This window comes from Hyla sarda, chromosome 12, assembly GCF_029499605.1.
Source record: "Hyla sarda isolate aHylSar1 chromosome 12, aHylSar1.hap1, whole genome shotgun sequence".
Taxonomy (NCBI): Eukaryota; Metazoa; Chordata; class Amphibia; order Anura; family Hylidae; genus Hyla; species Hyla sarda.
In genome coordinates, this window is record NC_079200.1 from 49,322,711 (window position 1) to 49,344,579 (window position 21,869).

Genomic DNA, 21,869 nt, shown 5'->3' on the forward strand with positions numbered 1-21,869 from the left:
CCATTATAGTAATTAGAACACATAGGCCCTCATTTACTATTCTAAACCCGACTTGTTTTGTCTGTTTTTTTTGGCGCATCTTTGTCTGCGCCATGTCGCAGACATCGTGCGCCAGTCTGCGACACGATGCAACATTTTTTCCCGACGGACCCGATGTGGATTCTCCCAAACCCGAAAAAGGGCCGTAACCCGACATTTCTGAGCTTTCCCACGTATTTATAAAGGTTTCCAACCCGAATTTGTTGAATTGTTGTGGATTTTTTCCCGACAACTCAGAGGAGTTGGAAACCAAAACCTACAAAACCCACGTGCGACAAACAGGATGCGACATAATAATAAATACCAGGGGAAAAAAGCAGTCGGGTAAGAAAGCAACATAGACTTACAACCCGATTTTCTAAGAAAATGAGGGCCAATGAGTACGGGAATTTGGCAATAAATTCTGTAATCGGCATGTCAACAATTCCAGACCCCATACAATGTCCTCTACATTCTAGACGCACATACCTAAACACACAGGATCTAAGTCACTGCTACCTTCTACACGGAGACTGAAGCCTTACCTGGAGAACTACAGGTAAACCGCTCCCCAGCGACAAGGGGGTCATAAAGTTCTTCAATGCCAGCAAGAGGAGCCATTGGGATGCGGTTTTGTAATAGGCATAGTGTATAGCCAGGCAGTTCTGCCATGGTAACAGCAGAGGCCAAAAGCAAAATTAAGATAAAAGAAGACATTTTTTTTAGGCTTCAAGGGTTAAGAAATATGTTGAAAACTGAAAGTAGCTATAGTAGTAAAACCCAAGTGTAAGCAATGATGCGAGAAATCTTTGAAAGGGTTAAGATGAGCTCTGTTTTTAGAAGACCATATTGTAACGATACCTGAAAATTACAAGGACTGGGAGCAATATATATACAGTGATCCCTCAACTTACAATGGCCTCAACATACAATGGTCTTTTCTAGACCATTGTAACTTGAAACCAGACTCAACATACAATGCTACGGACAGTCCAGATCTGTGAGACGTGTCACAACTGGAGGAACTGACCAATCAGAATGGGCATTTTACTGGTAAATCACCTTTATTACTGAAGTGCATGCACTGACTGGCTGTCTGGTAGCGCCCCCTACAGTACAGGGAGGAACTACAAGTTCTGTAATACTCTTTACCTGTGCCAGGGTTAGCTGCTCCATTTGGACACCAAGTATGGGTGGCTCCATTTGGGACACTGAGTGAACTGTACAGGACCCTAAAGAAGTTCCTGTCCTCTACATAAACCATTGTTTCCCAACCAGGGTGCCTCCAGCTGTTGCAAAACTACAACTCCCAGCATGCCCGGACAGCCAACGGCTGTCCGGGCATGCTGGGAGTTGTAGTTTTGCAACAGCTGGAGGCACCCTGGTTGGGAAACACTGACATAGACAGTGATTTACAGCTCCCAGCAGATCTTTCTTACTTTTATATGTAAGGATTTGCTTTATCTATATCAGTTATCTACTTATTTTTCTTTAATCCTCACTTTTTCCTATTTTTGGATGACATTTTGGTGGCTTCAGAACCAATTACCAGGTTTCCATAGAGTTCTGGTCTCAACATACAATGGTTTCAACATACAATGGTCGTCCCGGAACCAATTAATATTGTAACTCGAGGGACCACTGTATACCCATCCCCTAATGTTTAAGGATCCTATTCAGGTGTTTTTGTGTGAGTGCTGTTTGTTTCCCATAAGACTTACAAGAGACATGCCCATAGATCATAATAAAGGGTGATATGTACATTGTAGGCGACCATGGCAGTGAGTCAGCAATGCCAGCGACAATGTCATTGCATTTTGGCCCACTTGTATAAAGCTCTTTACTCACCATCTCCGTGATGTGATGCAGTTGGCAGCCTGATGACCCCTTCTTGTGCGTGGCCACCATCATTTTCACCAGCGACTCCCGAATCACCGGCGCGGTCCCCCACTGCATCATAGTCCTGATACTGATCAGTCATCCTGGAGTATGATGAATCTAGGTAACAAATAGGAGTACACGTTACTCAAGCATCATTTAATAGACAAGCACCAATGCAGTACCAACAAGGATGGCAAGATGGCAATGAAGTGCTAAAGTTAAACCCTCGCTTGTATAGTTTACTGCCAGACGACGGCATCAGGAAAATCTCAAAGACATTAATGTGCTTTTACAAGCTGGGCTGTATACCCCGCAGGGGAACGTCAATTACTGTGCGGCTGCCAGGGACCAGAAGGAGCACAATGACTGCGCTCGGAGAAAGTGCCCAGACAAGATGCATTCCCAGAGTTTGTAAAAACGAATATGGACATCAGGGTTATTAATGTGGACGTATCAGCTTTGCAGGGTTTAGAGTTGCATATTCCAGTTATTCTGCTCGCAATCGGCAATCAACAGATTTAGTTAGTTCTTGATGACTAAGTCAGAGCATATCTAAAATGGCAGGGCATGCGGTGCTTGGGACTGCTAAGCCCTTGACTGTTCAGAGTGCCCATGCCTGAATGCAGTATGTGAAGAAGATGGAAGTAGTTTGATGCTCTGGGCAATGTTCTGCTGGAAACGTTGTGCCTAGAATTCATGTGTTACTGTGATATGTACCGCCTAATTAACCTTGTATGGACAAAGTCCACCTCTACATGGCAGGGCATTTCCCTAATGGCAATGGCCTTCCTCAACAAGATAATGCCATGGCCACACTGCAAAAGTTGTTTCTCAAGGTTCTGCTGCTAATATCTTGGCACCCAGTACCACAGGACAACCTAAGAGGTCTTGTGGAGTCTCCACCTTAATGGGTCAATGCTGTTTTAGAGGTACAAAGGGGACCTACTCTACCTGTTTGCCGGTGTCGATGCCTGAGACTAAAGGTCAGCTAATCACTGGCCGCAGCCATTTCCCCCCTCGGCCAGTGATTGGATGAGTGAGTGGCAGTGTGGCGTATGGAACAACACTCGTCAAGTTGGGCCCCAGAACCAGGAAGAGGACCGTAGAGACCGCAGCTGGGCCAACTATGTAAATTTCCACTCAGCCAATCACTGGCTGAGGCAGGACACCACTGCGGCCAATCATTGGTTGAGCGACATTCGACGTATTGGGTCCCAGCACCTGAAGGAGGAGAGCACCAGAGACTGGAAGCAGCATCATTGAAGGCAGCGGGGGAGCATAAAAGGTATGTACAGTTTTTTTTTTTTTTTTTAAACCTTTCCACCAGGCAACCCCTTTAAAGGGGTTATCCAGGAATCGAAAAACAGCCCTTTTTTCTTTCAAAGACCGCTCCCTGTCTGTCTCCACTTTGGGTGTGGTATTACAACTTGGACTCCATTCACTTCAATGGAACTGAGCTGCAGAACCACCCCTAACCTGGAGACAGACAGGGAGCAGTCTTTGAAAGAAATTATCTCTGTTTTTCGATTCCTGGATAACCCCTTTAAGGCCCATATCCCTCAATGAGCTTTGTAACCCTTTAGCTTCTCTGTAGCTTCTTTTGATTGGATTGTTTGTGGCAGTCCTATTCTTATTACATCCAATATGAGGTATCGCTTCCTTGTGGTACATTTATGTTTTACCGAGAAACATCTGTATTCATATTTTGCCCACAGTTATATACATTTTTTGCCCACAGCACTGTACGTCCACCTAATAAGATCACATCTGAGTGGTTCCTTTATTGGCAGAGGAATACACAATGGTCTCCCAATATGCGAAACTTTCCTCTAGAACAGAATTTAGAAGAACTGGAGACCAGTGGTGTACATAAAAGAAAGTCCGGCCCCATGGACAGAGAGGTCTGGGTTGCTTTCCACAACCGTTAGGCCAATACCCACACTACTCTCATTGCTAACAATGCAGTTCCCCCAGGTAGAGGAGTCATGCACAGAGTCCTAACAGGAGTGCAACGAATAGGACCATCCAGGGCTGCTTAGGGCCCCATAGCAGCTGTAAAGGCTGTCTTTATGGTATGTATGTCCTTGCTGGAGACCATGGGACATAGCCTGGACTTCATTCCAGACACAGCAGGGCAAGTTGGTTTTTACTAAAGCAAACTGCCTCCCATACTAAACCACGCCGTTTTTCTGTACTGTACTGTTGGACATGTTGTACCAGTAGATAAAAAGGGGTAATGGGTTTTTGCTGAAAACATACAGTAGATTTGTGTATTTTTTTATTTGTCTGCCATTTCAAATAAGATATGGTTATTGGACAGCTTTAAAGGGGTACTCCGGGGGGGGAAAACTTTTTTATTTTTTAATCAAATGGTGCCAGAAAGTTAAACAGATTTGCAAATGACTTCTATTAAAAAAAATCTTAATCCTTCCAGTACTTATTAGCTGCTGAATACTAGAGAGAAAATTATTTTCTTTTTGGAACACGGTGCTCTCTGCTGACATCATGACCACAGTGCTCTCTGCTGACATCTCTGTCCATTTTAGGGAACTGTCCAGAGCAGCATATGTTTTCTATGGGGATTTTCTCCTACTGTGGACAGTTCTTAAAATGGACAGAGATGTCAGCAGAGAGCACTGTGCTCGTGATGTCAGCAGAGAGCTCTGTGTTCCAAAAAGAAAAGAATTTCCTCTGTAGTATTCAGCAGCTAATAAGTACTGGAAGGATTAAGATTTTTTAATAGAAGTAATTTACAAATCTGTTTAACTTTCTGGCACCAGTTGATTAAAAAAAAAAAAGTTTTCCACTGGAGTACCCCTTTAATAGACCCTGTCTTCAAATAGATGCTAAAGGGTCGCATTGGTGACGTACGTATGTTACACTTGACATATTGAGCATCTTCTAAATGTCTTATTCCATAACTTGACTTTCTAGCCCAGCAAGATCCCTCCCGACCTGACAAATAGCTCAGATCTGCAGCCTGTTCAATATTACCTTCAGATGCAATACATTTTAAAGTCCCGCAGTCGCTGTCAACATGAATTACTGGCTCAGGTAAGAAACAATCACATAAAAATAATAGTGAGTACAAAAAAAAAAATGCATTTCTGCTGCAGACTCGCCACTCAGCGGTTAACCCTTTGCTTACCAGCTGACAAAAAAATAAATAAAATGGGACAAGTGGTTTCACACAAGGCCGTATTTATAAGCAGACTGACGTGGCTCCCAGTAAATCTGTGTAGTATTTATAGTCCCCAGAGAATGAAATCATAAGTCATGTGCTTCCAGAAAAATACTGTAAATAATATGTCTGCTTGCTCCTGTGTATCCTACATGTACAGTCGTCCCTCAAGTTACAATATTAATTGGTTCCAGGACGACCGTTGTATGTTGAAACCATTGTATGTTGAGACAATAACTCTATGGAAACGTGGTAATTGGTTCTGAAGCCACCAAAATGTCATCCAAAAATAGGAAAAAGTGAGGATTAAAGAAAAATAAGTAGATAACTAATATAGATAAAGCAAATCCTTACATATAAAAGTAAGAAAGATCTGCTGGGAGCTGTAAATCACTGTCTATGTCAGTGTTTTCCAACCAGGGTGCCTCCAGCTGTTGCAAAACTACAACTCCCAGCATGCCCGGACAGCCGTTGGCTGTCCGGGCATGCTGGGAGTTGTAGTTTTGCAGCAGCTGGAGGCACCCTGGTTGGGAAACAATGGTTTATGTAGAGGACAGGAGCTTCTTTAGGGTCCTATACAGTACACAGTGTCCCAAATGGAGCCACCCTTACTTGGTGTCCAAAGGAGCAGCTAACCCTGGCACAGGTAAGGAGTAGTACAGAACTTGTAGTTCCTCCCTGTACTGTAGGGGGCGCTACCAGACAGCCAGTCAGTGCATGCACTTCAGTAATACAGGTGATTTACCAGTAAAATGCCCATTCTGATTGTTTCAGTTCCTCCAGTTGTGACATGTCTCACAGATCTCGACTGTCTGTACATTGTATGTTGAGTCTGGTTACAATGGTCCAGAAAAAACTTTGGGGGGTATGTATGAAGAATTTTAGCCTGTTTTTTTGACTATGATTTGTCTTAAATTTCCTTTTATGTCACTTTTTGCGACAAACAATTGCGTCAAATGGTTTAGAACAAAATCACTGATTTCACTTTGTTAGTCGTGATTTCAGTTAAAATCATTCTTTGGTCTGGAATTCATTAATTGCGACTTTTTGATTTGGCGCAAGTTTAGGCGCAAATACCTTCATTTAGGTGCAAATCTACACCATGAATAAAGTGACAGAGAAAATAGCTACAACAATAGAACGTCACAAAGTCAGATTTACTGCCTGGAATTCTGGGGTCTGCGCCTTTTGTAGGGCTACACTTGTGCCAAAATGACAAACTTGCATACAAAAATTTATAATTTTGGCACAAATATGCTCCATTTGACAAGAAAACATACATAAAATCACACATTGCTACACCATTATTGATACATACCCCCCATTGTATGTTGGAACTATTGTATGTTGAAGCCATTGTAAGTTGAGGGATCACTGTACTTTAGTGAATGGCATTTTCTTTGAGAGCCACATAAACACTGGCATTGTGATCTGCTCAGATGCCGCTACATAAAAGCTTTTCCTTCCAATGGGCACGACATGGATGGAGGGAGGGGGGTTTGTGTAAAAACCAAGGTAGTCATATATCACGAAAAAGTGTTAAAATCAAGAAGCTGCTGAGAAATCATCTCAGTGTGAGGATGAGGTGTCTGCTGAGCCGAAAACACTGCAGCCATGTTTGGACTGAAGCCATTTTATTACCGTATTATGTAAGAAAACCTGCGCCGGCAACAAGATGTTGAGATCACCAAGGGAGAGATATAGAGAGGAATATCTGCTGCCACATTTCTATGAAGTGGTAAAAATTCAAAGATTTTAAAGGGAAACTTTATGACCCAGATAAGTGTTTTGAGCATGAGGTGCTTCAGCTTAATGCAGCATGGCTTAACAAAAAGTTACAAGTCTTTTTGGCACCGGTATGTGGTGCCCACAGGGGCTGTCACTTCCCTTTCCTCATACAGGAGTGAAGGGGTAAGGAACTACGTTCAGCAAACGGATGATCCCCCTGGGCCAGGACTTGTAGAATTTGTCACTTTACAAAACCATTTAGGAGCAATATATGATGAAGGGCAAATGAAGAATATACCTGCTTAAATGTTTTCCCTAAGTGCATGTGAATTCACACATGATCCCAGTAGTATGTGGTATGGTCAGGATGAAACATCCCCTGCACTACAATTGGCGTATGTATAGCGACTGGGATGACAGCGCGGGAGTGGTCAAGCATGTTCACTCACTATGGGACTGGCAAGGATAGCAATGCTGATGTATACAGATGTTAGATGGAAAAAAAATTAATTGTTTACAAATAGGCCCCTCCCATACATGAGTCACGACCCCTTACGTGTAGCCAGAGCCTCCCATTACCAGTACCAGAGTGCCCCACAAATACAGCCAACAGTACAGTACCCCCTAAACAGTGACCATTGATTCATGACATCAACTGATTGACAGGCAGGGAGCGAGCACTGGACAGCAGGTATGAATTCAGACTGATGCCCGGTATGAATTCGGACTGATGCTCGGCCTGTATCAGTTCGACTTCAGATGTGACGTCAGCCGCACTGCAGCCAGCACTTGGAGGGAGACCCCTAGTGGCCGGCTTTTCAAAGGCAACAAAACACAAATATAGAGAGAATTGACTGAAGAAATATATTAGGAATATGTTTCAAATAATGTAAGGAATAATATATCAAAAATAAAGTATGATAACAGTGCCCATTTAAAGGCAATTGTCATAGATAGGGTCCCAAGTATTCTATGCTTTATACATTTTTTCTGGGTTCCAGCTAAATGGATTAGCATAGAGATCTGCACTATTCCAACCAGCAAACTCTAATGCATACGTCACAAACAGAGACCACAATGGTACACTTTTGGCCTCTGTCAGGTAAATGGGGGGCTAAAGATCAATTAAACATATTCATTGGGACCTATCCTGGCACTTATGTTGTGTCTCAGTACAGCAGTTTCAGCTGCTACCCATTACAACTGTCGAATAGCTGAGTTGCTGGAGGTTTGAAGGACATATGTGTTATGTATCCCAGGTAATAGAGAAGTTTACAAACTGTATGTCTTTGCAATATCCTTTATGTCATCCATACACTGAGGTAACCGCAGTACAAAGGGTTGTTTTCACATCTGAATTGTTTATTTGGTCACATGTAGTCTCCTAGCCAATTAATGCAGGAGCCAGTCCCAAATGTAAACCTCCTTTCCTGGGGAAAGAGGTGTACCTAAACCTGTTATGGTCAGTCAGGGTCTGGTCTTCAATTGAGCCACATGTAAGTTCTCAGTTCAGGGCCTATAAATGTCAACCTATGAATGTTGAATGTCTACATTGTCTTGATCTCTATGAAGGAGATACTTTTCCAGAAAGGATAAATGTAAACAAGGGCCTTTCTGAGTCTTGCTTATCAATTTCAGGCCTATGGTTGGAACAGTGCCAGCCTGTCTGCCATGTCAGGGAGGACTTCCCTGGATGCGCCTTTTCAAGTGTTATGTCACAGATTACTGCCATTAGAGTGAGTCCTCATCCAGTTGTTTCAGTAACTTGGACTTGAGAACTTCTAAGTTAGAGAAACAAAATCTCTGCACCGACATCCAGATAACATTGCTGTGGGTCTATATAGTCATCTCTAATGTCAGAATTAAGGTATACCATATTCAGGAATAACTACAAAAAAAAGGGGTTGTCTCATCACAGACAACCCTATAGAGCCATCAGATCATCACCACAAAGACCCCATCCAACTGCTGATATTGAAGAGGAATTTTGCAGCCACCAAAGTGTAAATGTAATATCACTGTACATGCGGCCACTCAAATAAGTAGCCACCATATCATACAGGAACAGACTAGGTTCACCAGAACGAAATCTGATGCTTCTTACCATGCCTGTGGGACCAGTCAGTAGCCATCTTTCCAACATCCTATTGACTAAGAAGTTGTCAATATGAAGCAATCACTTTAACCTAAAAGCCCTGTTGCATCTGTCAGGGGTCCAGGAATTTAAGATATAGGGAGATGCTTACTAATAACTGACTAAATGTACCCATATCCAAGAGCTCTTTAGTGTTTGCAGCTTGCCAAACAACTTCCCATTTCTTAGCTTCTGGACCTATATTGTGTACTGTAGGGAAGTAGAATAGTTAGGTTAAAGGGGTTATCCAGCACTAGGGAATAAGTGTGGAGGGAATGGTGGCTCTGACCACTGGAACACCCTAAGATCACCAGAACGGGGCCCCAAATCTCCCTGCTGCATGGGACAGTAGAAGGCACATGCTCCATGCACTGTCTATAGGAGCACCAGAGGTAGAGAGGGAAGAGTTGGGGTCCCGTTCTGAAGTGCTGGATAACCCCTTTAACTATGTTACAATGATTAGAATTTTATTATTATTATTATTGCAATCCATCCTCTGTGACTGTACGCTAAGTTTTCTATTTCATTTCATTGCACAGTAAAGGAAACATGGGTAGGTAATTGCATAGGTAGGTCTACTTTTACATATTTGCTCCTGCATCTTCATGATTAAAAGCTGCAAACACTTCTATGCATCCTAAACGCCCTGCAAGTCAGTCCCACGCCGGCACATTAATGGTTAAAAACACCACAGGAACCCTTCCACTGCTTACAATAAGGGCAACTATCCCATGCCAAGGTGAAGAGAACTCTTTCTCTATTTATCAATTGTAAGGATGGACGAGGCAACGTTCTTGGCACCCGCTGGCTCTAACCTAGATCACTGAAAACCCCAATAGAATGTTAAAACTGCTTGAAACCTGAGCAGAGAAGAAAACTGCTTTACCCTGAACATGCAACACAATTCTGCCCTATGTCTCTGTATACAGAATGTAATAATGAACCTCAAAAGCCAAAGCCCATGACCTACCTTTTACGTGGGGCCCCAGTGCAATAAGGCACTTGTGTTACAATGGGCAATATCTCCCTGTATAGGCTCTATCGGGGACAGATAAAATGGGAGGACTCTGCCGTTTATCTCATCCAGCAGGGAATCCTCATGACATGGCGAATGCTTTATCTTGAGGCTGCAGGCTCCCCCCTTCTCTGAAATACTTGAGAGAGTCAGCAGTTTATCTCAAGACACTGGCAGAATAGGGGCAGTATCGAAATGCTCTGCGAGCGAGGCTCCGAGGAATTTAATTCGGTCAGTGGCTGCAATTGAAGAATAGGAAGTGTCATCTATGAAGTTAACACATGTCGTTGTTTACACTATTTGGGGTACTTTGGCATTGAGACACAGTAGCTACAAGCTATGCCTCTGGATACCAATGCTATAAAATACACATACAGGTAAAGAATGCATAACATGGCTCATGATACGCACTGTAATAGTTTAAAATGGACATTCAAGACCATTAGTAACATTTTCTATGTACAGCTTCTATGAAAGCTTCCATGTGTTTGTTTGTAGTCTGTTACCATGGCGACATAAACATCTGCACAGGAGCTGTGGACACCAAGTGGCAAGAGTTTGTAAAGGGGTACTCCGTTCCCTTGCTTTCGGAGGTCCGCTCCCCAGCATCTGCCCCTTGTGACGTCATGCCCGCCCCCTTGTGCCGTCGCGCCCCCTTCCCATAGACTTTCGTTGAGGGGGCGGGCGTGACGTCACGACGGGGAGGCCCTGAACACGGAAGCCCGCACACACATCGTTCGGAACAATAACTTCCGGACGCTGGGGAGCGGAGCTCTGAAAGCAAGGGAACGGAGTACCCCTTTAACCAAGGTTATTCATAAGCTGCTTTGTTTCTTATTTTAGATGCACTACCTACCATTTGATGGTAGTAATATTTTATTTTATGACATGTATTGCAGTTTGTTCTTCCTTCTAGGATCTTTTGTATTCCAAATTGGAATGAGATAATGGCCCTCATTTACTAAGAGCGGAGTGTCGGTTTGTGTTTGACTTTTGCTTTTCCGACCTTTTTTTCTCTTGGTGTTTACTAATCTGTCGCATTTTTCCCGATCTTTTTAGTCGCAGGGAAAAAATCTGTTGCACGGTAATTTCTGTCGCATGGTAAAATCTGTTGCAGGGTTAATACTGTCGCACATTAAAATCTGGTGCATGCATAAATCTGGCGCAATGAAAATTCTGTCGCAGTGCAACAAATTTTTAATATAAAAACCGGGAAAAGAAAAAAATAATAATTTGTGAAAATATAAATGTATAGAAATATATAACTTTATAAATATATATATATATATATAGAGAGAGAGAGAGAGAGAGATTAATACATTTAATAAAATAGTCTATCTATATATACATATATGTATATACACACATATATATGTATTAAAATGAGTATAAATATATATATATATATATATATTTTTTTTTTTTATTATTATTCACCATTATTACTGAAACAATAGGGAAAAAAAGACATGTTTTGGAAAGACTGATAAAAATTTGAAAATAAAGCTAAAACGTTGTTTAAAAAATAAATTGTGCAAAAAAATAAAACAGAATCGCTTGAAAAAGACGAGGCAGGCAAAGGAGCAAACAGCCAGAGAATTTACTCCACTTTCTGAAACTTTATACATGCTTTAAAGTGTAGGGTTCTCTTCCCAGAAAATTTGCATGATTTTCGGAGTGATTTTCAGAAAAGACGAGTAATTTTGGATGAAATGTAGGAAAAAAGCCCCTTTTCCCAAAAACAACGCCCATTTTGTAGTTTTTTTTTTCACTCAGAGTGATTCAGATTCTGTCGGGTTTTTTCTGTTGCCCATGAACCCTGTGTCCAACATACTGGCCCTCATTTACTAACAGGATGCCGACTCTTTTTGTCGGGTCTTCCGTGCGACAAAAAGAGTCGTAATCCTGTTAGTAAATGTGGGACAATTTGAAGAAAGTGTTAGTGCAGGGTCAGACAACACAGGGGTTGTTTGTAGTCTGTCACCATGGAGACACATAGGTCTGCATAGGAGCTGTACGTACAAAATGGTTAATGGTTTTCAATCAAGACCTATTACAAAGTTGTTTCAAAGTGAATTTAGACTGAATTAATACAAAAATAATAAAACATTGTGAACTAGTAAAGTTTCTCCAAAGGATAGGGGATAAGATGCCTGACCGCGGGAGTCCCGCCGCTGGGGACCCCCGTGATCTTGCACGCGGCACCCCGTTTATAATCAGTCCCCGGAGCGTGTTCGCTCCGGGTCTGATTACCGGCGACCACAGGGCCGACGATGTGTGACGTCACGCCTCCGCCTCGTGTGACGTCATGCCCCGCCCCTCAATGCAAGCCTATGGGAGAGGGCGTGACAGCTGCCGCGTGCAAGATCACGGGGGTCCCCAGCGGTGGATAGGGGATAAGATGTCTAAGCACCGGAGTACCCCTTTAAAGAGAGTGCCAAACGGCATTTAGACTCTCTGGCACCACCATGCAAGTCAATGCTTGGCCTACTTTGCATAAGATTGTCCACAATGTTAGGATTGATTCAATGCCTCTTAATATCAACCAAGACACATTTTTAATCACTATAATAGCTTTTTCATACCACAGAAAGACCACCAATACCAAGAATGCCATAATAACAAATTTCTCCGCTAAGACTCCTCATCTTTATTTTTCACACAGCCTTACCCGCTGCCCATAGCTGATGGATGAGACGTGATCCATTATCGTGCTTCATTTGGCAGAGTCATTCGGCTGTTGTCTCAGTAACAAGATTTAATTCAATGCTAAGCACATAACAGGTTCCTTTAAAATCTCGCTACGGCTTAAACAATTAACAGAAGTTGGGTGGAAATTCAGTGAAAAGTATTCAAATCCATTAAAGGGGTACTCCGCCCCTAGACATCTTATCCCCTATCCAAAGGATAGGAGATAAGATGTCTGATCACGGGAGTCCTGCCGCTGGGGACCCCCGCGATGTCTCCTGCTGCACCCCCGTACATCAGCAACCTGGAGGTATGTTTGCTCTGTGGCTAATGACGGGCGATACAGGGAATGGGGTATTGTGACCTCACGGCCCCACCCCCTCGTGACATCATGCCCCTCCCCCTCAATGCAAGTCAATGGGAGGGGGCAGGGCGGCACAAGGGGTGGAGCCGTGACGTCACGATACCCCGTTCCCTGTATCGCCCGTCATTAGCCATGGAGCAAACATAGCTCCAGGCTGATGATTTAAGGGGGTGCACAGGAGTCATCGCGGGGGTCCCCAGCGGGGGTCCCAGTTGCTTTAAAAAAAATAAAAAATTCCACCGGAGTACCCCTTTAAGATTTCTCATGTCTATATTTTTGTACTCTCAAATGTCCCTTTAAAAACATTTTCCCCTATGAATTACCGTAAATACAGTGTTCAAGGCCTGAAAACAATACTTGCTGACCCTCTAATGTGTATGGGGGTGTCCCCACAGTGGCAGATGTTGGGGGGAGAGAAAGAACAAGCACTTTGGGCTTCTCCTTCCCATTCTTTTTGTTCTTGGAGAAATAAACTGCTGTCAGAGGAGTCTGTCTGCAGCTTTCTCACTTTTCTCTATAAGGACACATGCGCACTGAGCAAAGAATGCACGTGTATGGGGAAATGTTCAGCCAACAACTATATTAAATGGGCATTGTCAGATTCAAAACCTTTTTATATGGTTTACAACTTGGAAAAACACCTCTGTCTGACTCAGGAACTGTCCAGAGTGGGAGCAAATCCCCATAGTAAACCTCTCCTGCTCTGCACAGTTCCTAAAATGGACAGAGGTGTCAGAAGAGCACTGTGGTCAGACAGAAAGGACATTTAAAAAGAAAAGAACTCCCTGTGGAGCATATAGAAGTAATTTACAAATCTGTTTAACTTTCTGGCACCAGTTGATTTGAAAAACATTTTTTTCACCGGAGTACCCCTTTAACCTTTCTAATATACTTTATAAAAAATATTATTCCTTTTTTATAGAAATCATGGCTTATAAAAACAGACCTCTAGGGGTCCCTACATCATCAAGAACATAATTTTTGTCCAGCTGCAGCATTCTCTTTGTCCAAACTGAAGCACAGGCATGATAAAAGACCAGTAAGTGAGGGTGGTACTAGCACATCTGTGCTCACTCCTGTCTTATCAGACTGCAGCATAAAAACAGAGAGGAAGGGGTTACAAAGCAGCCTGCAGTGATTGGGCAAAGACCCAGCACAGCCAAGCAGACTTAGGGAGGAAGATGAGTCATGCAGATTGAGGACACACCCCCTCTAGAGCACAGAATGACAAACCAAGTGAGCAACAGAAAGAAGGTATTTGTGAAAGAAATATAGGTGCTAGACACATAAAATGTGTATGATATATAAATAATCAGGATTAGATACTGAGTAACATAACTGTTTTGTTTTGTGGGATATAACAGGTACTCTTAAAGTATATGCCAGCATAAGACTATGTCTATGCAAGGGACTTGGACCTCTGTATAAGAAAAACAAAGCTTCGACCTCTATAAAAATAAATGCTTCAGCACAGATCACCCTCTAGTTACAGCTTAGAAAGTCACAAATGAAACAACAAATGTGAATAAAATTATTGAAGAGGGGCCTATGAGATCACAGTATATATAGGAAGTGAGACTAACGAATGCATTTAATGTCTTGTTAGTTTCCAAATAGCATCAAACTTTCATCACTTTTCAAGGCCCATATGGAAAGCTGCAAACAGCTCAGGATGCCCTTACCTGTCAGCTGCCAGTCGCCCTATACTCTGCTCTGCTTTGGGTGAGTAAATACTAAATAGCTCCCCACTTGCACAGAAAGCCACAGGGATCCCCGTTTTTTTCCTGTGTGTCATATGTGGAGTTACATGAGCCGGCAGAACGGCAGCTTGGGTTTCATCAATCCTTCCTGTGTCGCATCTATAAATAACTTGGAGGAGGAGAGGGGGAGATGCTTTACAGGCGAGCCTACCAGACTGTCACTTCCACAGGAGCAATACATGGCCTGCCAGTCAGACGTGCTGCTGTGTGCCAGGCAAGACCAGGGGGGGAGCAGCGACAGCGAGGGACGGTAGTGACAAACCAATGCCACCCAAAAACCAAAGAGGATATTTGTGGACTCTTGGTCTGTTTTATACATATAGTAAATAGGAAGCTGCTTACTGTCTGGTATTGCAATCACTTATTGAGCAACTCTGCCCCCTAGAGAAGAGAAGGAGGATATTTTATAGAGTAAAAAACATAAAAAAATATTGTGCAAAGAACAATCTTTAGGAGGAAAACGTTAACGTAAACAGATGGGATCTTTATTCCTATTCCATTACTGGGATATTGATCCAGGGATTTATTAATATGTCATATTCGGAGTTGGGAAGGAAATTTTGCCTGCCATGGGGCAACTAACATCAGCATCAGAAGAGTTTTTGCTTTTTTCTGGATCAACACAGTAAACTAATAAACTAGAATTCAACTTTGTTGCCCATATATACTGTATATATGAAAATGATTCCATAAATCTGCTGGCTGCTTTTTATCTTCGAGTTCACATCTCAAGGCATCATCATGCTGGATGAGTCTTTTCCAGGGTGACATCTGGGTGGTGCCCTGGTTCTCATCGGCTGGGCTGTAGAATTACAGTAATCTGAACCTTAGCAGCAGAACCTTATGTCATGTGTTTTCTACCTCATTCAATTACTGGACAGCATTATCATTGGATGGAGGGTCCAAGGGTATCCCTGGGCATGGAACCTAACACTGGTCACAAGCCAGTATTAAACTTACATTTCTTCTAAAATCAGACAGAACTTCAGAGTTTAATATACACTGCTCAAAAAAATAAAGGGAACACTTAAACAACACAATGTAACTCCAAGTCAATGACACTTCTGTGAAATCACACTGTCCACTCAGGAAGGTACACTGATTGACAATCAATTTCACATGCAGTTGTGCAAATGGAACAGACAACAGGTGGAAATTATAGGCAATTAGAAAGACACCCCCAATAAAGGAGTGGTTCTGCAGGTGGTGACCACAGACCACTTCTCAGTTCCTATGCTTCCTGGCTGATGTTTTGGTCACCTTTGAATGCTGGCGGTGCTTTCACTCTAGTGGTAGCATGAGATGGAGTCTACAACCCACACAGTGGCTCAGGTAGTGCAGCTCATCCAGGATGGCACATCAATGCGAGCTGTGGCAAGAAGGTTTGCTGTGTCTATCAGCATAGTGTCCAGAGCATGGAGGCGCTACCAGAAGACGTGGAGGAGGCTGTAGGAGGGCAACAACTCAGCAGCAGGACAGATACCTCAGCCTTTGTGCAAGGAGGAGCACTGCCGGAGCCTTGCCAAATGACCTCCAGCAGGCCACAAATGTTCATGTATCCACTCCAACGTTCAGAAACAGACTCCATGAGGGTGGTATGAGGGCCTGACATCCACAGGTGTGGGGTTGTGCTTACAGCCCAACACAATGCAGAAAGTTTGGCATTTGCCAGAGAACACCAAGATTGGCAAATTCGCCACTGGCGCCCTGTCCTCTTCACAGATTAAAGCAGGTTCACTGCGTGCCCCCCGCACACCCTGGAGGCAAAACTAAAACCCAGGCACATGTGACAGACGTGCCAGAGTATGGAGACGCCGTGGAGAACGTTCTGCTGCCTGCAACATCCTCCAGCATGACTGGTTTGGCAGTGGGTCAGTAATGGTGTGGGGTGGCATTTCTTTGGGGGGGCCGCACATGTGCTTGCCAGAAGTAGCCTGACTGCCATTAGGTACCGAGATGAGATCCTCAGACCCCTTGTGAGACCATATGCTGGTGCGGTTGGCTCTGGGTTCCTTCTAATGCAAGACAATGCTAGATCTCATGTGGCTGGAGTGTGTCAGCAGTTCCTGCAAGAGGAAGGCATTGATGCTATGGACTGGCCCACCCGTTCCCCAGACCTGAATCTGATTGAGCACATCTGGGACATCATGTCTTGCTCCATCCACCAACGCCACGTTGTACCACAGACTGTCCAGGAGTTGGCGGATGCTTTAGTCCAGGTCTGAGAGGACATCCTTCAGGAGACCATCCGCCACCTCATCAGGAGCATGCCCAGGCATTGTTGAGAGGTCATACGGGAACACACACTACTGAGCCTCATTTTGACTTGTTTTAAGGACATTACATCAAAGTTGGACCAGCCAGTAGTGTGGTTTTCCACTTTGATTTTGAGTGTGACTCCATATCCAGACCTCCATGGGTTGAAAAATTTGATTTCCATTGATAATTTTTGTGTGATTTTGTTGTCAGCACATTCAACTATGTAAAGACGAAAGTGTTTAATACAATTAGTTCATTCATTCAGATCTAGGATGTGTTATCTTAGTGTTCCCTTTATTTTTTTTGAGCAGTGTAGCTGACTATGATTGTCACAAAGTCATTCTGATTTTGTGACAGTCCCAAGGGTGATCTTAAGAACCATGGCTGTAAGGGAAGGGGGGCTTGTTTCCATGATCTCTTCAGTGGACAGCATACATCCAGGAATCTTAAAAAAATTATCTACACACCATATAGTCTACAGAAAAGCACCCAACTCTTAAGCAGAACACCCAACTTTCATGCAGCACTGCACTCCCAATTAAAACACAGCATACCCAATTCTTCTGCAGCACTCCAAACTAACGTGCAAAACACAAAACTCTCATGCAGCACAGCCAACTCACACACAGCACTTACATGAAGCATATCTAGCTCACATATAAAACTTTCATTCAACACACCCAATTCTTGTGCAGCACACCCAACTCTTACAGAACACACCCAACTCAACATGCAACACACCAACTCAACATGCAACACACCAACTCAACATGCAACACACCAACTCACACAACACTCTCAACTTATGCAGCACACCCAACTCTAATGGAGCATACAAAATTTATATGTAACACACCCAACTCACACATAACCTACATGTTGCACACCCAACCCAATGCAGTTCACCCAACCCACATGCAGCACACCCAACTGACATCCAACACCCAATTTAAGCAGCACTTTCAACTCTCATGCAGCACACAAAACTTTTATGCAACACAACCAACTATAACATGGCACACTCAACTCTCACGTGGAATACCCAACTCTCACGTAGCATATCCAACTCTCAAGCAGTATACCCAACTCACCAAACTCACTTACACTGTTTTACTATTAATACAGTATATAAATTGTAAGTTTCTGGGCCAATTATTGCTTTGAGGCCAGGATGATGACAGATTCTCTAGATTTTTTAGACAAAACGTACAAAGAAAAAGTATTAGATCTTCTGCTGTGCTATCCTCATGCTCCAGTACTGATTCCCCGCATATGAAGCTTGATCTCATTCTCAGGCCAGGTATGACATAATCTGGTTCACCTTGTCTGTCCTAGGAGGTCAAGCAGTCTCCGCAGCTGCTGTAGCCGCATCTATTACAAGCTCAGGTTGTGTCTCATCAGAAATGCATATTTACCACATAAGAATATTTTATGCGGCCCCTGCAGTGATTGCTAAAACAGTGATAAGATCAGCAAAAAATTTCCGCCCTGCAAAGTTTTCAGGCCAATCACTGAGCTAGAATGTGGCCATAATGTCAATATTGAAATGGCGACTGACCAACCGGCGACTAAACAATATCACGTAAAGTCCTTATAAATTCACCTGTCTTTGGCCCCCCCATCTATTGCACAACTTGGTAAAACTGCTATTTAGCTTCCAAAACTGCGGTATAGAAAGTGAAAATCAACAGCAGAAATCTGACAGAATGTGGACTGAAAGATCTTCTGTGTGAACACAGCCTATGTCACTAAAATCTGAGCTCCCACAATGCACTGCTTACTGACAACAAAAAATATATATATAGAAATAAGTTACACATAGTTAGTAATAGTATTTAGCTTTAAAGGGGTACACTGCTGCTCAGCGTTTGGAACAAACTGTTCCGAACGCTGGAGTCGGCGCCAGGAGCTCGTGATGTCATAGCCCCGCCCCTTCATGACATCATACCCCGTCCCCTCAATGTAAGTGTATGGGAGGGGGCTCCCTCCCATAGACTTGCATTGAGGGGGGGGGAGTGAAATCATAAGGGGGCGGGGCTATGATGTCACGAGCTCCCGGCGACGGCTCCAGCATTCCGAACAGTTTGTTCCAAACGCTGAGCAGTGGAGTACCCCTTTAAAGAGGTTATCCAGATTAACAAAACGTATCCACTATCCGCAGGATGGAGGATAAGTGTAAGATCACGGGAGGTCCAACTGCTGGGACCCCCAGCGATCTCATGAATGGAGGCGTGTTGACCACCACGTGAAACTGTGGCTGACACGCCCCTCCATGTATCTCTATGGGAGAGCTGGAGATACAGCATTCAGGTATCTTCGGCTCTCCCATAGAGATGCATGGAGGGGGGGTGTCGGCCACAGCTATGTGTTCCACACACTTTATTCATGCAGAGAGCCCGGGCGCTGGGTGGGAGATCTCAGCGGTCGGACCCCCCGAGATCTTACACTTACTCCCTGCGGATAGGAGGTCATTTTGGGTATACTTGACTACTCCTTTAAGGTGCCCATACACATAACAGCAATGTCTGCTGATACCAATGACTTACATCTCTCCTGTATGGAGGTGTGCCAACTCTCCATGATTATGTCAGGGGAATAGGTGGCAGCTGAATTGAGCATGCATGTGTTTGGGCAGGACAGAAGTGATAGTTGAATACCATACTGAGCATACAAAGGTATGGAGCGGATAGGAGGAATAGCTGCTATTTGAACAGAGTGTATATATATGGAGAGGACAGAAGGAAAAGCTACCAGCCAACTTGAGCATAAATGTGTACGGGGAGGATAAGAGGTATAGCTGTTGGCCGACATCCATTGAAGGTGTATGGCCACTATAAGGTAGAAATGAGGATTACAACATCATGTTGAGAAAATAAACAGCGGACAAAAAAATCTCCCTGGCAAAAGTAGGAATCCAGATCCAAAGAATTGCGATCTGTGGAGATCAGCTGACTGCCACCATAGCTCACATATTACAGATTGTGATAAGACAAACCCCTTAAACATTTATGCACCAATTAAGCTCTGCTATGCCTATAGATCATAACTCTTAGTCTACTATAAAATGAGGCTGAGTAATAAAATGGCACTAGCTCCAGAGGTGCATCTACTTACAATGCTCCAGGATCACTTCATCCATTTTTGATGAGTCTTTACTCATAATTACCCATCCATTAGAACATCTCTTCCTCCGGACTGATGAAGCCGTAATAAAGCTATAAGTCAAAGATCAGGCTCCGGGACTAGTTATTTGCTTTACAAGCATTGTACCATCTAGCAGAAATCTTCTACTTTGCTTATCTATTCATCACTACGTTACTAGACAGGATAGGTGATAACCTACTCTAGAAACAGCAATGGTTGATCTCCCTTGGTTTCCAAACTCAGGCTGTCGTAGATAAGATACCGAGCCACAGAGAGAGTGCAGATGAGGAGAACAGGGCCTAAACACTCATATAAAGCCTAGGTGACTCTGTGACCACATTATAGTTCCATAACTGCTACAAAAAACCTCCTCTCATGTTATAATCCAACCCATTTCATTCCTGCTGTTGCAAAAGTGCAGCTTCCGTAATGATTGGAGTTGTTATTTTTTAACAGATGGAAAGCCACAGTTTAGGGAAAACTTTTATATAGGAATCAGGCTCTCTGTCAGTAGGATTATTCCTAAGGGTGCGTTCACGCGCTAGTAGCTAGCAGTGGATTTCCCGCTGCGGGAAACCCGCTGCGAATTACGCTACCATTGATTTAAATGGGTCCGCGGACAGTCCGCAAATCTGACACTATTGCGGACTGTCTGTGGATCCATTCAAATCAATGGTAGTGTAACTCGCAGCAGGTTTCCCGTAGCGTGAAACCCGCTGCTAGTAATAACGTGTGAACGCACCCTAATGGGGGAACTCACGGGACATATAGATTAATGTATACACCAAAGTTTACCCCTATGGGTAGGAATGAGACTTCCGCATTTATTAATACAATCCCAGCTTTGGTTAAAGGGGTACTCCACTGGAAAAAAAATGTTTTAAATGAACTTGTGCCAGGAAGTTAAACAGATTTGTAAATGACTTCTATTAAAAAATATTTACCCTTCCAGTACTTTTTAGCAGCTGTATGCTACAGAGGAAATTCTTTTCTTTTTCAATTTCTTTTTTGTCTTGTCCACACTGCTCTCTCTGCTGACACATGATGCCCGTATCAGGAACTGTCCAGAGCAGGAGAAAATCCCCATAGCAAACCTTTCCTGCTCTGGACAGTTCCTGACACGGACAGAGGTGTCAGCAGAGAGCACTGTGGACAAGACAAAAAAGAAATTAAAAAAGAAAAGAAACTACTCTGTAGCAAACCGCTGCTAAAAAGTACTGGAAGGGTAAAGATTTTTTAATAGAAGTAGTTTACAAATCTGTTTAAAGGGTACCTCTCATCAAATAAACTTTTGATATATTTTAGATTAATGAATGTTGAATAACTTTCCAATAGCATGTTAATGAAAAATATGCTTCTTTCTATTGTATTTTTCCCGATCAGTCCTGTCAGCAAGCATTTCTGACTCATGCTGGAGTCCTAAACACTCAGAGCTGCCAGCCTGCTTTGTTCACAGCCAAACAGGCTGTGAACAAAGCAGGCTGGCAGCTCTGAGTGTTCTCCTTTGTGAACAAAGCAGACTGGCAGCTCGTAGTGTTTAGGACTCCAGCATGAGTCTGAAATGCTTGCTGCCAGGACTGGTAGGGAGACCCCTAGTGGTCATTTCTTCAAAGTGGAAAATTAAATAGAAAGAAGCATATTTTTTAATAACATGCAATTGAAAAGTTATTCTGCATACATTAATCTATAATATATCA

The 21,869-nt window shown here is 43.2% G+C and overlaps 1 protein-coding gene across 9 annotated transcripts in view; it reads right to left on the reverse strand.

The window, feature by feature from the left end:
* MAPT (microtubule associated protein tau) overlaps positions 1-21,869 on the reverse strand; it is a 120,153-nt gene that overhangs the window by 50,675 nt on the left and 47,609 nt on the right. For 6 of the 9 annotated variants that reach the window (XM_056548644.1, XM_056548646.1, XM_056548652.1 and 3 more), the window contains 2 exons: positions 1,867-2,016; positions 564-683 (listed from right to left, as the gene is read on the reverse strand). In XM_056548644.1, the coding sequence (XP_056404619.1) occupies positions 564-683; positions 1,867-1,999 (253 nt within the window). In that variant the 5' untranslated portion in view covers positions 2,000-2,016. Of the gene's footprint in view, positions 1-563; positions 684-1,866; positions 2,017-9,912; positions 10,073-14,691; positions 14,857-21,869 lie in introns of those variants that run through there. The other 3 variants (XM_056548645.1, XM_056548647.1, XM_056548651.1) reach the window with 3 other exon arrangements.